The 15,620-nt window shown below is 35.5% G+C and overlaps 3 protein-coding genes across 4 annotated transcripts; all 3 read right to left on the bottom strand.

Annotated features, from left to right (window-relative positions):
- Positions 1-744: 744 nt before the first annotated feature.
- On the bottom strand, positions 745-4,254 carry LOC113770836 (pyridoxal phosphate homeostasis protein). 2 transcript variants are annotated; one of them, XM_027315431.1, is made up of 7 exons: positions 3,946-4,248; positions 3,700-3,766; positions 3,096-3,142; positions 2,872-2,959; positions 2,295-2,428; positions 1,805-1,903; positions 745-1,090 (listed from the first exon to the last, which is right to left on the bottom strand). In XM_027315431.1, the coding sequence occupies exons 1-7, from the start codon at positions 4,165-4,167 to the stop codon at positions 1,016-1,018; spliced, it is 732 nt and encodes a 243-aa protein (XP_027171232.1). In that variant the 5' UTR covers positions 4,168-4,248; the 3' UTR covers positions 745-1,015. The 2 variants fall into 2 exon arrangements, with proteins under 2 accessions (XP_027171232.1, XP_027171234.1); XM_027315433.1 differs by lacking the exons at positions 2,872-2,959; positions 3,096-3,142 and having other exon boundaries at positions 3,946-4,254.
- Positions 4,255-5,144: 890 nt separating this feature from the next.
- Positions 5,145-6,850, bottom strand: LOC113772396 (cytochrome b561 and DOMON domain-containing protein At4g12980-like). The gene is made up of 3 exons (XM_027316988.1): positions 6,226-6,850; positions 5,787-6,041; positions 5,145-5,687 (listed from the first exon to the last, which is right to left on the bottom strand). Exons 1-3 carry the CDS (start codon positions 6,640-6,642, stop codon positions 5,352-5,354), a joined length of 1,008 nt encoding a protein of 335 aa, XP_027172789.1. The 5' UTR covers positions 6,643-6,850; the 3' UTR covers positions 5,145-5,351.
- A 2,685-nt stretch (positions 6,851-9,535) lies between these two features.
- On the bottom strand, positions 9,536-10,003 carry LOC113770057 (stigma-specific STIG1-like protein 3). The gene has a single exon (XM_027314409.1). It carries the CDS (start codon positions 10,001-10,003, stop codon positions 9,536-9,538), a length of 468 nt encoding a protein of 155 aa, XP_027170210.1.
- Positions 10,004-15,620: the final 5,617 nt, after the last annotated feature.

Below are 15,620 nucleotides of genomic sequence, written 5' to 3'. Positions count from 1 at the left end.
ATTATTATTATTAAATTACCCTTATACCCAAAAGAATGGTTGAATTTACGAAATGCTTTAGGTCATATGAAATTTTTTAAAGGTCAATAATGTCTTTTCGCTCAAACATTGTCAAGAAAAATAAAATCCGCAAATCTTTCTAACTCGAATTTGATAAGATTCGCATTGACTCGAGCCCATACAAGTCGAGCTCGAGCTCAAGTTCCAGTAATGCTACTCACTCGAGCTTAAGTATCTTTCCTGCATGTCGAGTCAATCTTGAGTATGGTAATACTTGAGCTCGACTCGATTCGATTACATCTGTCACGATGACATTTATGGGTCTCAATATACTCAGCAAGCCATAGTACGTTTATCAGGAGCTTGATCGTTCAGCTTTGCTGAAGATGTGCATAATGATCCTGGAATAATAAGCTTTGATGGGATGGCTCTGAATCTGATCGGCTTTGGCTGATATAGCTATAAGCTGATCTTTAATTTAAAGTTGCTCTCGTATTTATCCGAGTCTCACTTCTAAGCATAGACGTCACATTATTCTTAGTATCCTTCAACTTAATTTAACGACTTTATTCTCATGATTGTAATCTCTTTGTTAACAATGGACTGGTAGCTACTCAATGCTTATTTGCAGGCATAGAAGTAATTTTCAATATGCTTTACCACCAAAGCAAGAGAAGTGATTGAAGAATTGTCCCATGCGGCGTGCATTTACGCTTGGTTATCTGAGGGGAGCAGATGTCAAAATGTTCAAGAAATTTTGTCCAGGTTCAACAACAATTTCTATGCCTGAAAGTAAACGCCAGACGTGGCATAACTGCAGTAGTTAAGCACCAACACAAACAGTCGTGTGACCACACCAGTACCAAGTACCAACACATCCATAAGCATCTGGTCTTCGCAGGATAATTCAATTGAATTAACTGATTGCAGGTCAATGAACATGTTGGATCTATCAGAAAGCTAATAAATATAGCATGACAAAAGTGATGCAGCAAAGATACTATTAGTTGTAAATCTATTGACCCTTTGGATATTCTCTTGGTCCAAATATTGTTGATCCAATTCTCACGTTGGTGCTGCCCATCTTGATCTGCATGTATGGGAAAGCACAGTCAGAGTTCACAAACACCTATCCAAGCTCTAGCCTCAAACGATCTAGATTCATTGTTTAAGATGGATAGTGAGTGAGACTTGCTGCGAAAACTAGCATAATCTTTTTACGTGAAGGAGAATAATCATCATTTCCAACAGATAAATGCAAATCTTCAGATTGAGAATTTCAGCATACAATCAAGATTCTAATCTTAGACAAACATTGTGGTTATGATTTTATATCTAATATACGTGTGTGTGTGTGCATACACACATAAATATAATTGTAATTATCAGCAAAATTGAGCTCATGGTTATGTATCATAACAGCTTCAGAAACACCATTAATCTTCTAAGATTTCAATTGAAGCAAAGTTCAAACTTTGCACACAGACCATAAATAGAAGCAACAAAGAAATTACAAAAGTCCAGCCTAAAGGAAAGTAAGAGACTACTTTAGCCTAACGACAAGTTCAAATTCTAAGATCAAAGGAATGGCGAAAAACTGTTGGTGAAAGATTTGCAAGACAGTCCCAGTTTTCAAACAAACCAAACCCCAAAGTTACATAATACTGGGGAATCAGTTGTAGCACGTATTCGTTCAGATGTAAGCCTTCATAAATTGAACAGGAGGTAAATAGAAATTACACAGAACTCAATCAACAATAAAAATTCAACTCTTAAAATCTAGGCATCAAGAATCCAGGCTTACTGCTTGTTCAAAGTCATTAGACATGCCCATTGACAACTCGCACTGGAACTCAGCCATCCCTAGCACCTTGCAGACCTCAGTTCTACACTTGAATAGAGTCTGTAATAAAGCCATACAAATAAAGTGGATGCGTATGTGGTTAGCAAGTGAAAAATGATCTGCCAGAATTCAGCTTCTGTTCAAAATTTTACATTTACAAACTGGCACTTCACACAGATATATTTAGCATACAGTTTCACATACGAAGAAGCCATAAAAATTAAGTTCATATCTCATTGCTCAAACAAAAGAATATTCAAAAGAAAATAGAAAAGAAATAACTTTTGCTGTTAAGCAAAAGACACACAAAGAGGCAACAATAACATGAATGCTAACCCTGTGACCCACTGCTTCTTGCGTGGATTATATAGCTATATCATACCTCTGCAAAAGCGCAAAGAAGTGAAGCCATTACAGTCTTCAATCACGCCTAAGAAGGTTAGGAACTTACCTTGAAGTTTTCTGGAGTTGAGGAGTAATCTGGCATGCCTATGGTCATTAAACCAGAGAACTCAAGATTTGGACAACCCAGCCTGACATGCTTTGCAAGCTCTATGCTATCTGATGGCTCTACACCAGATTTTGCTGCATGTAATCACCAATTTAACTGTTGACTAATGAACCTTAATGAAATCAAGATAAGGCAATACTAATGCAGCTCTAGTCACTACAGAGTAAGAATCATGACAAAATGTTGTTTTTGCAAGAAAATAAGAACAAAGTTTTTTTCCCCATTTATAATGATCCAAAGTGATAAAACATGCTTCCACAGTACAACTACAGCTGACTTGACTGATTAACATAATTTACTAAAATAACTCAAAAATATCCCAATGTTGCTGTGCAGCTCTTGGTATCATACTGCCAACCAAGAAGAATAACTAAAAAATGTTCTTTTAAAGATAACAAGACTCAGGATAGTTCTGAAGTAAATATATTAGCTCTGGTGCTGCATTAGTTATCAATTGTCAAGCTCAAACAATCTGACTAGATAGACTTTGCTGTAGAATCAAAATGTGAGCACTTACATGCTTCTCCACTCGTATTCACTTGGACAAACACCTTCAAAGGTGGACGCCCAAGCCTTGAAACTTCACGATCTAGATAATTTGCAACCTATATGTGAATTGGAGAAAGGCATATTTACAACTATCCTTGTGAGTTATAGCCTAGAACATCTGTCATAAGCATCTGGATTTCATTTGAGCTCTAATCTTGCAATTCCAAAATTCACTTCAAATCAAATACTTGCCTTTGTGTTGTCTACACCCTCAACTGTTGCTAGATTAGGAATGGCAGCTGCATGCGGTAGAGATCAGCCTTAACATGTATCACAATCTCACTTATATTCCAATTTGGCAACCACACACCAAAACAAAATGAGTATCATGCCCAGTTTGATGGCTTTTGAACAAAGGTGTTTTGCTAGAGACTTGGGATGAAATCCATAGGCCCCGATTATATAACTGTACAGCTTAAGTTTCTAAGTACCGTGTGATGCCTTAAAAAATACGGGCGACATGCCTAGAGTTTTAGATTTTTGGAGTTCAGAATATCATCTTTAATAAGTAAAACATCTTGATTACAAGGATTTTTGTCTCCGAAACAGATATAATTTTCAATAACAATGTCTCTGGCAACAAGGAAAAGGTAGAATTCAGTTGAGCTGTTAGCAATAACGAACCGTAAAATGAACATTCCGTTACTAGTACAACCTAATAAATGACAAATTAGAAGGAAATGTGCCAACTTCTCAGTTGAAGAAAAGGTTTAATCTTCAATAGTTCAAATGTTCAAGAACACAAGATATATGAGTTTAGTAAAACCACATGGTTCAAACATCAATTACAGCATACCAAGAAGTGACTTCACTTTATTGCTCTGCAGATGCCCAATGAAATGCCACCTAATGTCATCAGGAAGCTGCAATTCTTACACCCAAAAAAAACTTTTATTTATGGTCCAATTAACAAACCTTTACTCATCAAGAACCCAATGATCTAATCTAATAATGGTTGAATTTATTTAATGATCCACCAATCATTAATAAGAAACTCTTCAGACGAAACAAATCCCAGATAGGGAGAGAGGGAAAAAGGCACCTGCGGAGCTTTATCAATGATTTCTTGAACATAATTCTCGCCAAAGCACCTATGACCTGCGTCATAGATTTCCTGAATAAGAGAGACTGGCTTTGTTTTGCCTACAGCTACTACCCTGACATCTTCAGCATGGCGACCGGATTGCTCGGCAGCTTGCCGTACACGGTGGAGAACTGACCTGAGGGCCGTGGCAGCTACGCCCTCTACAACTGTAGCAGACATGACCAAAGTCTGTCCCAGGTTCTTTTTCTGTCTATCATATTATCAATAAGTTCTTTTTTTTCTGAGCAGATTAATTTCTGAATCTCATTTTCTGGTGAAATTGAAGCCTCATGATAACATGAGGCTGAAGCTCCCCTACCAAATACCAATGGAATAGCAAAATGAAAAGTTAATTTTTTTTCGGACTACTAAATTTTTTTTATGGCCCTTTTTTTCTGTAACAAAATTGTAAACTTTTGTACCAACAGTTAAGTTCAATTTAATATTTTAATTTGTGGGTTCACCAATGAAATGTATGTCAAGTTTTTTTTTTTTTTTTCATCACAGTGGGTATCTGGGGCCGAGGACTGGTTACCGTACGCCCCAACTAATCCCACTGCGTGACCGCGAGAGGCTGCCCGACATCATCGGTCAATGGTAACGACTGGGATTCGATCCTTGGTTGGTGGCTCTCACCCAACTGGGCTACAACCACCGGACCGAACCCAGACTGGGCAATGAAATGTATGTCAAGTTACCATTGCAAATAACTGAATATTACTGTAGGCAAGTTACCAATTTTGTGGGTTCACCAATGAAAAGTATGTCAATTTACCATCGCAAATAACTGAATATTACCGTAGGCAAGGTAGGTAAAATGTTCATAAGCTCGCAACTTTTGTGGTGTCTCTAGATTTTTTTGTCTCCACTATGAAACTAGTAGGACAAAAAGAAAGAAATGGCATGCCTTACCAAGATTACCATTGTTGTAAGGTTAATTGGTGATTCATAAACGACAATCAAATTATGGGAGGCTCTGCTTTTATTGCTTGGTTTATGTCTGGACTTAAAAGACCATTCTTTGCTTGGACAAATCTGCTCATATTAGAGCATGTAGACCAAGTAATGCGATTATTATAAAAACACGATTCACTTAGGAAATGACAAGTATACAAAGAACCAACATTTAAAAAAAAATAAATAAATAAATCTCGTACATAAGTCCCAAAACCCAACCTGAAACTAGTCATAGCTTCTCTACCTTAAGGTGTGAAATGCAGAAACAATTTCTTGAATTTTAGCACTCTGGCCTCCCAGCCTTTTCATAGTTATGGCTGCATTTTGGTCTTTGGTTCCACCTGAATTTTTTTTCACAACTTGGTTGATGAGTTCATGTATCTTGAAGTCTTGAACTTGGTACGGTGCTAGGAATGGGATGCTGTGCTTGCACCTGAATCGTTTTTGTTACCTCTTTGCAAGTCTTTTTGGTCCTGATCTTGAGTTTTGTGAATGCCTGGCGATTCTCGTTTCCAAAACTTTATCCAAGTGTAAATTTCAAGTACTACAGCAATCGATCCTAACAGGCAAAGCAATCCAATATAAGCCCATTTCCAGGTATGATCTGCGTTTAAGATGGAAATCCCGTGAAATATGTTAACTGAGATAATGGCCAGTAATGAATAGCCCAGAAAATGATGATACATGTTCCAGTACACACGATAATCATCGTTACGCTTTGGTTTTAGTCGCAATGCGAACATCTGCAGATAAATATAACGTTATGCTCTTTGCTGCCATTGCAGAGACAGAGAAAATCAACAGGGAGGGGATATATGAAGTGCTGCATTGGATAGACTTACTTGTAGTGTCGTAAATGTAAAGATAATTATTCCTAAAACTCGATGAGTATGATAACCATAGTATTTGGAAGCGTTTCCGAGCCATAATCCAATGATCCAGCCAGATGTGCCGAGTAGATATCCAAGAATTTGACATGAAACATGAAGACGAAACCATTGGGACCATTCCACGGGAAATCTTCTGAAATACCTCGCAATAATTGCACCCACTGGAAGAAATGATCCCCAACCCACAATGTTCAATATCCCATGAACCTGCAAGAATTCAGTGACAATGATAAGAGTTCCATAATAACTTTTCAGCGCTGTCTTTGGTACTGTATAATAAATGGAATTGTATAGCTCAAATCAAGCTGCATTTCAATAGGTTAGGTGATTATCAAAAAGAAGAGCTATCCAAGATTACAAGTAATTCCATTTTGTGTTGGTATTAACTTACTTTTCTCAATTTCTGCAGTTTATGAGCTCCGTCGCCTCGAACACTCCCTGAAATCAAATTTATTGTCTCTTTGCAACTAAGATGCCAGATATTCTTGGGATGCATGAAGGGCTGTTTTTCAGCTGCAACATTGCCAACTTGCCAGACGACATTTGTACTTGAATCATTGTATTCTCGAGGAAGAACTATTGTAGCTTGTATCACGGCGAACTCAGCTTCCGGGAAAGAAAAGCTAAAATCCCCAACTTCCAAATCGATCTTGGATGGTAGGAGTTTGCAACCTAACTTGGTAGAATCAGTAATGCTGTATGTATCATGCGATGAGGTTCCATTACTTAATTTGATACCTATAAGGGCTTGGGTGCCTACCATCCCTGCATGTTTCCCAGGGTTCAAACCCCAGGCCAGCCACCCCATGTCACCGTGTAACTTTGCCCCGAATAGAATCTCAAGTCTCCTTGTACCATTGTTGTAATTCCAAGCAAATTCAGCTCCCAAACTTTGCTTCCTGCAACTTGTTATGTTTATTTTCTTGGCAGCTTCTTCTCGAAATCCATTACTACAGTGCGGGACATCTGCAAATACAGGGAGAAACAGAGATAACACGATGGCTACCCTGAAACGATTATCAGGGGACATTCTTTTCCTTATTTGCTGGAGTGATGCTGCTTTACTATATTATGGTAAGTGCGTGGGATTTAGCAGCTAGTGACAAGAGCCAGATAGAGACTTGTATCAGGAGAAGATGTTATTCGATTACTACCAATTACCACTACCGGATTTAAGAGCACGCTATATAAAATATTCTTTTCTTTGTGCTCTTTTTTTGGGAGCTGTGTTATGTTGTGGTACGTGGTGGACACATCCTTTTCTTGTTTACTAGTGTTGGGGCAAAGAATAAATCACCATTTTTTTTTCACTTACTGATTAGGAAAAAAAGGGTGTCTTGACTCTCTAAATTAATGCCCGCGGGGTAGCTCGGACGGTTCGCTTCCCCTCCTTAAGGTATAGCAACTTACCTGGCTTCGGTCAGGATTCGAGTCCCGTTGTTAATCTGTTCGGTGTGGAGTGGGGTCTCCTTTTCCGGACAGCAGGGGATTAGTCGGACCCCGTAAGGATTGATCCCGACACCCCCTGTGTTGACAAAAAAAAAAAAAAAACTCTCTAAATTAATGAACCTCCGAGGATAATATCACTCCGAGAGGGAGATTAACATTTAATTCGATGTTAAGTTGGGATGCAAAAGGTGTGGCCGTTTTTCACGTTGTTTCTTCTGCATGACATAAAGCATGAAGAATTCCATCGAATGTCTTTTTAGCTTTGATAAGGAGGACTAGAACAATAGCTGAGAGACCTTTGACTTATGGATTTTAGCTATCAGCAATTGGGATTTTTTTTTTTTTTTTTGGATACTGCTTCCATAAAGCGATTGATCGGCATCACACCAAGGTCCCAATACATCATGAAGCTATTCTTATTGTAATCCCTGCATAACGCACCGATGTTTTAAATTGGAAGTACACAACCAATCAACTGATCTTCTGTCAAAATTTTCAAAATTACTTACTGTTCCTGACTCTTCCTTCTGATTTTTCTACAAATCCAGTGGAATGCAAATTGTTTCTTATCTTTTAAGATTGGATTTGGAGGTGAAATTGTCAAGACTCCTCACCCTGGACTTGAAGTGAAAGCTCAAATTAGGCACACTTCCAGTCAAGGAAAACAAGAGGACATGGTTTCAAGTTTACAAACCAATCTTGACTCTTCATTTTGAATTTTCCTTTTACGTTTAAAATTCAATTCGTATCAGTGGTTTGAAATTTGGAAAGGACGGTCCGATTGGACCGATTGAAAGAGGAACGGCGTAACTTAAACTAAGCAGGCAATCGACTCGGTTTTGTTCGTTTTTGCAAAATTGTGTGTTGATTGAGAGAAACCCAAAAAAAAAAATTAGAGAAAAAAATCATTTTTCTCAATTTTCTTTTTTTTGTTGTACTTTTTCATGTAATTTAGCTATTTTGTAATGCCATTTGGTTTTTAATTATTGGTTCAGCCGGTCAAACTTCTTAACTCTTAGTGTCAGCATATTATCCAATTTTAATTTTAAAATATAGGTCGAAACACCTCACCTAAACAATAATGTTTTGAAAATTGGACTGTACCGGCCGGTTCGATCGATTGAATCGCAAATCAGTCATGTCTTCGGTCCGATTCAATTAAAAAATTAAAGAATTAATTGAACCGGTCAATAACCGGTAAAAAGTGGGAGGTTCAATCGATTTTTATTAAGTATTTATTTTCTAAAATAATATTTTAGTTTTATTCAAAATTCTTAATGCTAAACTGAATAAAAAAATTATTAAACCTTTGAATCGAGATCGAATTGGTTGAACCAATCAAAACATGGCATGTGAGAATGTTGTACGTTTGGGAAATCAGTCATCTTCACAATTAACGATGGCATGTGATTTAGGAAGCCAAGTGGCCGGGGGATGACCAGTGATGGGGTGTCCTGCAAGGGAAAGGCATGTGGAACACAAGATTTTCTTGCACGGTTGTTGCTTAATTCTTCGGCTCCTTGAGAGTTTCATTATACTTCCATGAAGAATTTGCGCGATGTACTCCGGGATCAATTAACTATGACGACTACACGATAAGATTTTGGCTTGCTGGTTAATTAAACAATTGACCGATGAGAATACTAACATTTACGCTGCATGCATGTATACTTGCTGAAATAACAACGGTATATTTCTTTTCTGTTCATTCTGGCAAAAAATTAATAATAATTTATTGGCGACAAATGGAGTAGAATATTAATATTACATTATTAATTATTAATAGGTTGAATGTGGTAAATAGCTAGCAACCTTGGAGTTGAAGGTGAGTACGACTGGCTGGCTTTCCATCAAAACAATATTCATTGAAGGAACCAAGAAAATTTCTTAGTTGCATAATACTGCCTATCTCTTTTTTTTTTTTTTTGTCAAATACTGCCTATCTCTTTGGCTAGCAAAAAAGTTAGCTAAGTATCAATAATTGCTCATGATACATGGGGGGCTTTCATACAGATTATTAGAATTAATTACACACTTGGGCATAAAGTAATCCTTGAGGATTTCTTGACGTATAGAGTAGGAAGACACTATTGACGACTTGTACGTATTTCATCAGTATCTGAGAGAACCACCATACTAGATGCGGCCTTTTATTGTTATGTCTAACAAATGACAAACCGTATAGCAATAATTAATAGTGCTGTAATGTTGCCAAATAAATGGAGAGAGAGAGAGAGAGAGAGAGCTCTGTTTTAAGCATAATCGCAGATGCCGTATATACAAAATCCCCCCGGCATGCACTTTTTGTTGCAAAATCCACAGTGCCTCTTATCAAACGAAAGATTAACGCATCGCCCGTTGCAGCAAGCTTCAAACGGCAAACACTTGTTTTTGCATGCTCCACAATTGTAAGGATCGTACACCAAATCCACACATTTGTTGTTGCAGCATGTAGAATTTCTCCCTTCTTCACCCGGGATGTTGCCACAAATGTCATTATCTTTCTTGCAATGATCAGCTGCTCTGGGATTCTTTGGCTTTCGTTTTTGAGCTAGGAAACGGCTTAACCTTTTGGACGGCATCAGTATCTTCCCCCGTTCGGAATCCGAGTTCTTCTTGTTCTTCATTACTGATTCTTCGGCAGTGTTTTTCATGGTGACTAGAGTTATGGCTAGTGCCATGGCTAGGGCGACCATGAAAATGAGTCTGATCACCTTCATGGTCCGTGCAGGCCGTGAGGTAGAAGGGAGGGCAGGGAAGATGTGTGGAGGTCTTCGTGGTTGTTAATTCCCCGTCTGGGAGAGGAATTCTTGAGTGAATTTGTTGGGAAGACTTAGCATTCATGGGGGTGATATGTAGAGGGGTGCAGTTGACGCGGAAAATGTGGTAAAAGTAGCAAGGGATTTGCTGCAAAGAGTATGGTCGAATTCTAGGAATATTTCTATTTCTATCTCTCAAGATATGCCGCCAGTGATTTTGGAGCTGCCACAATTTTTTATTTGGCAGCTCTTTTGTTACGTCAAGACCCTTCTGCATGCCCCCAATTAAAATATCTGTTCTCTTTTTTATTAAAAAAAGTATTCTTAATTATTTTAAAATTAAAATTGAAAAAGAAAGGAAAAGATGAATGCTAAAAGTTCGCAACGGATCTTCTGTCCCACATCCTGTGTCATTCTCTGTCCCACTTTTTATTATATTGCTATTTCTCCTATATAAACATCATGTTTTAATTCTTTTTTGTTTCCTTAAGATTCAATAACTATTAATTAAGTAAAACATAAATACAACAATTTCAAAAAAGTAATATATAATAGAAAATTTAAAAATACAGCAGAAAATTCATAAAAAATCTCATTTTTTATGCATTTTGATTTTTTAAGTTTGTTAAATTTTGTGTATTACTCAATTAATAGTTATTGAATTTTAAAAAAATAAAAAAGAATTAAAAAATGATGTTTATATAGGAGAAATAGCAATATAATAAAAAGTAGGACAGAGAGTGGCACAGGATATGAGACAGAAGATCCGTTGCAGTTTTGAACACGAAAAGGAATTCAATTAGAGGCAAGCTTTTTGGATAACAAGACGAGAAGCAAGCTCAATCGCTGGAGATTCACATTAATCAGTTTTGTTTATTCTTAAAAGGGGTAGAACTGAAATTTTATTTGCATGTTAGCATTGGTCAACATGCAATGATGCAATGAACATTTATAAGAAATAGAGAGGCAAGAAGAAAACTGGTAAATGCCTGCTGGACGAAGCAAAGGGAAAAGACAATTATGAAATGGAAAAACTTCGAAAGCATTTCATGGGGCGGAAAACATCGTGCTGATCAATAGAGTGCATTTGCAGACCAAAACTTTAGCTGGAAGTTGGCTTTGGGTTTTCCGCAAGATTCAGAGGGTTCAGATTACAATTCAGATTCAAGAATCATATGGCCGAAGAAGTCAACCAACAATCAGAATATCTCTGAGACAGGAACTGCTTACACGTATATTGAGTAACGAGGAATTATGCATCAGATTCCTGTCTCTGCGCCTAAAATTTTGTGACCATCCATTGGCAACTGGTCATATTGCTCTCATTTTGCTCAAGTTCCCAATATTGGATCTCTGTTTTTTCTTTGCTTTATCCATGGTTTGAATCTTCTAACTCAACTGGGGTCAAAAAGTTTATTTTCTTTTGGGATTTGGAAGAGGAGAATTGGTAATGAATATTCATTAATTGTCACGACCACTAAATTCGGGCAGAAAATTTTCGAACCAGGAACCCAATGTATACCATAAGTCAATCAAATCCCATCTTCGTATTTGATCTTTTTCTGCATTTTTTCATTTTGTATTTGACCACCACCAGGTGATTTGGTCTTTTGACTTTTGCGTAGACCGTAACATCACAGGCTATTTAGCTTCCTTTCATCTGACTCTAGCAGAGTTTAACGTGTATTGACCATAACCATGCTGCTAATTTAAGTTAATAACGTCAAATTCTTTATATGTATATATATATATATATATATATATATATATATATATTTCAAGGGCACTGATGAAGTGCAAGTTGGGTTGACCACAGATGAAGAAATTTAAGTCAAACGTTTTCTTTTTTCCTTTAACATGAAAAAATGAATGTCAACTCAAGAACTATTTCATCCTTATTCATCGGGGTGGAAGCCATTTTAACCCTTCTAGATTAGTATACATGTGACTTGGCAGGTTGAATCTTTCTGGTTCAGTGTCAATTACCGCCGTCAGTGTAAAACTAACTGTAATAGTCTACTGGAAATCTAGAAATGCCAGTTACTCGGAACTCTAGTCTTTAGCAGTTGTACAATTTCATGTTTTGCCTCTTTATCTTTATCCAATAATCATAGAGGAGGGTAATTCAAGTTTTAATAAGATTCAGAAGCAAAAATAAAAAAAAAACAAAAAAAAACCGTAAGTTTTAGATAGTCAGTTTTAATATTGATTACATATCAGAAATTATGGGAGAAAATTAAGATACACTTCTTTTTTCAACCATGTCGCAACAAGATCCGAATTTTTTTAGCAAAATTTTCTGGGGAAAATGATCAAAATAGTCTCCCACATTTTTTTAAAAAAACTTTTTTAATCCCTTACATATAATAAATGCATAAATTTGGTTTCAAAATCTATTTTTGCCCAAATTTCTAGTAAAAAATGCTCACTTAAGTCACATATTCGTACTTTTAGTAGGAAGAAGAATAATTTGTGCCTTTTTTTTTCGATATTTTAAGGTGTGCATTTTAAAAATTTTGAGGAGTTTTTTAAAGTTTCTGTATTTAAAGTTGTTAAAAATTAGTAGAAGAATAATTAGGCAAATATTCTCTTCAAAAAATCCATCCCATTGCCATTGTGGGAAGGAGAGTTGGGATGACTTTTTTAAGAAAATATTATTCTTGTTTTTATTTTGCGGTTGAAAGTATTGGACATGTATCTTTTGGCTATAAATTTGGTAGGAAATATGTTCTAGGATCAAATTGATATTTGTCATATGTGAAGAACCATTTTGCATGGTTTTACATGTAATGAACAAAAAGATAATTTTATTGAAATATGAGGGACTATTTTGATAATTTTTGCTATCTTTTTGAATGATTTCTACGATGAATCTATATCACGCGCAACCCATCAACCATTCTCAAATGATGTCAATGTCAATAACCTTTTATTAGTTTTCCTCCGCATGGGAAAAAAGACTGTCAGTAAATTTTAAGTAGCAACTCACTCAATAAGACAGTAGCAAGCAGGATTCGGTGCTTCTTTCTCTAGTTGAGGTTCTATGACTTGTATCTAATTTTTGCCTAGCTGTGTAAAATGGTATAATTTCAATATAAACTAATATATGTTTGGTACAATTATGAGTTTTACATCAATTTAATTATAATTCACATTTAGACCAAAATTATACCAATATACAATATTAAAATTCTATTAGTTTACACAACTGGACTGTGGACAGAACTGGAACTAGTCTCTTACGACGGGCGGTCCATTTTGTTGTATCCAGTTAAAACTAAACTTCTCCCCAGTTGGGGAAGTTTTGTCTGGCTTACCTTGTCAAAAAACTTGGTGATCCAAGGGAGAAGCTTCATTTGCATCCTTTCATAAGTCCAACCATTCGTGTATGATCGGTTTTGTGCTCCTACAGAGAGCGTTAATGGTTTCGGATCCCATTGCAAGTGTCTCTGAAGTTGGGCCAGATGGTCGATGGAATCTAATCGAGTTGAGCATGAGTGAAATGTCTTGTATAGCTCACAGCCTAATTAAATTTTAACTCTAATTTTTTTGTTTTTGACTCAAATGCAATTTTCGTTTAGAATTGAATACTACGAATACAACTAAATCGACTTGCAAATTAAAGATGTAATATTGGTGTGAAGTTTTATTAAACTTGACTAGTTTAAGCTATTATTCAATGTAGATAGGTTTATTATGCACACACGATAATATGTGTGAACAAATCTAAAATATATGAAACTCAATTAAGCTGAGTAGCTTGTGATTTGAGTATAGATGAATTAGTGGTCCCGAGTGAAAATCATGCAGAAGTTATTTTGATTGCTTGAGTTTGTACCTATTATGCTCTACTCCAAGTATCATTGCGTCCGTTTTAAGTGCGAATGATGGAATTGGTAGCCATTGATTTCGTCAATAAAGCAAGAAATTTATAGTAGTGTTTTTTGAGAAAAATATATTGTAGGGATATGATGTATACGAGGCAAGGAAGTGATTGAAAAATATGTTACGAAAAACTTGTAATCTAAACAAACCCATATACTCAAATCATATGTGAAATCTAACTTATTGCGGTCATAGTATTACATTCCTATTTTATCACAACCCATCTAAAATGTTATACATTATTTTGATCTCTAGCTCAACCCCTTTGACACTTAACTGCAAATCCCCTGGCTCCATGAATGTTTACACTTTAGAAAAAAATCGAATAATCGACTAAATTAAGATCAGAGATTGGATGTAGTAAAACGGAATTTGAGAAAATCATTTAATATATAATCTTAAACTCTGGTAAAACAATGGATATTGAAATTTGATTCTCGAATTCCTAATTATCGACCGACTTACCAAATTTTATATTTCAATTATATATATATATATACATACATACATACATATATATATATTTCATACCTATTAATATATTATAAGTCTGTCTAACGGATCCCTATTTAACAAGTGCCTAATAGGCACTAGTTAAGATATAATTTGAATGTCATATTTTTAAATGTAAATTAATTAATAAAAGTAAATAAGTAACGGGTGCCATTAGACACACGTTAAGATGTACTTCAAGTGTTAGATTTTTTAAAATATAAGATAAATTAGGAAAAGTGCATAAATGTAAAGGTCGGTAGTAATTGTTAATATGTTTATATACAAAGTAGATTAAATGAAATTTAGATGTGTTAACGAGTACTCATTAGACATTCCTTAGAAAAGTCATATAACTTTCTATCCTATACAAATAGGTGACTTTAAAGCGCATTAATTAACATATTGATAACTCCTATATTGTTAATTATATATTAAATCTACCTAACTAATCTACATAAAAAAACCCAATTTAAAACTTTAGATATTACCAAAATAATGACTATTCAGCCGAAACCCATCAATATCCATATTATTATTAAGGGTAAAAAACAAAAAAGCCCCATGTGGTAAGTCTAATACACAGAAAAGCCCCATATGGTTTCAAAATATACAACACGATACCTCATGCTTTGAACTAAATTGTAAAGGTGACGGAATCCGTTAAATTTAACGGAAATGACTTATTGGAACCTAAAATTTTTTTTTTATCAAATATACCTATTCTACCCCTTAACCCTCAATTCTCTCTATTTAAAGAATAAAACAAATGATTTTTTTGAGCTGTCTTTTGCTTAATTATATCAGGGTATTTTGGTCATTTTGTCCATTTCCGTTAACTTTAACGGATTCCGTCACAGGGGGGCTTTTTCTGTGTATTAGGTTTACCACAGGGGGCTTTTTTGTTTTTTACCCTATTATTAAATATCCTATACAAAATTGTGACTTTAAAAGCACATTAATTAACATATTAATAACTCTCATATTGTTAAATATTTATTAAATCTATTTAATTAATCTACATAAGAAAAGCCAATTTGAAAATTTAGATATTACCCAAATAATGACTATTCAGCCATAATCCGTTAATATCCAAATTATTATTAAATAAAAGTTTAGACAGTAATTAAATGTTGAGCTTGTTGAAAAAAAATTGAAAAAAAGCGAAATTTTTTATCGCGTTACCGACAGGCCGATGGAG

Source organism: Coffea eugenioides, chromosome 5 (assembly GCF_003713205.1).
Source record: "Coffea eugenioides isolate CCC68of chromosome 5, Ceug_1.0, whole genome shotgun sequence".
Lineage (NCBI taxonomy): Eukaryota > Viridiplantae > Streptophyta > Magnoliopsida > Gentianales > Rubiaceae > Coffea > Coffea eugenioides.
Note: the sequence above shows the minus strand (reverse complement) of the source record. Positions and strands in the feature narration are given on the sequence as shown.

Coding starts and splice junctions, on each gene's coding strand:
- LOC113770836 (XM_027315431.1), bottom strand. CDS start 4,167: ATGTCTGCTACAGTTGTAGAGGGCGTAGCTGCCACGGCCCTCAGGTCA. Junction 2,429..2,871: donor GAATACGAGTGGAGAAGCAT/GTAAGTGCTCAC, acceptor GATTACATGCAG/CAAAATCTGGTGTAGAGCCA. Junction 1,091..1,804: donor CTAATGACTTTGAACAAGCA/GTAAGCCTGGAT, acceptor CCATACATGCAG/ATCAAGATGGGCAGCACCAA.
- LOC113772396 (XM_027316988.1), bottom strand. CDS start 6,642: ATGGGGTGGCTGGCCTGGGGTTTGAACCCTGGGAAACATGCAGGGATG. Junction 6,042..6,225: donor AACTGCAGAAATTGAGAAAA/GTAAGTTAATAC, acceptor GAATTCTTGCAG/GTTCATGGGATATTGAACAT. Junction 5,688..5,786: donor TTACATTTACGACACTACAA/GTAAGTCTATCC, acceptor ATTTATCTGCAG/ATGTTCGCATTGCGACTAAA.
- LOC113770057 (XM_027314409.1), bottom strand. CDS start 10,003: ATGAAGGTGATCAGACTCATTTTCATGGTCGCCCTAGCCATGGCACTA.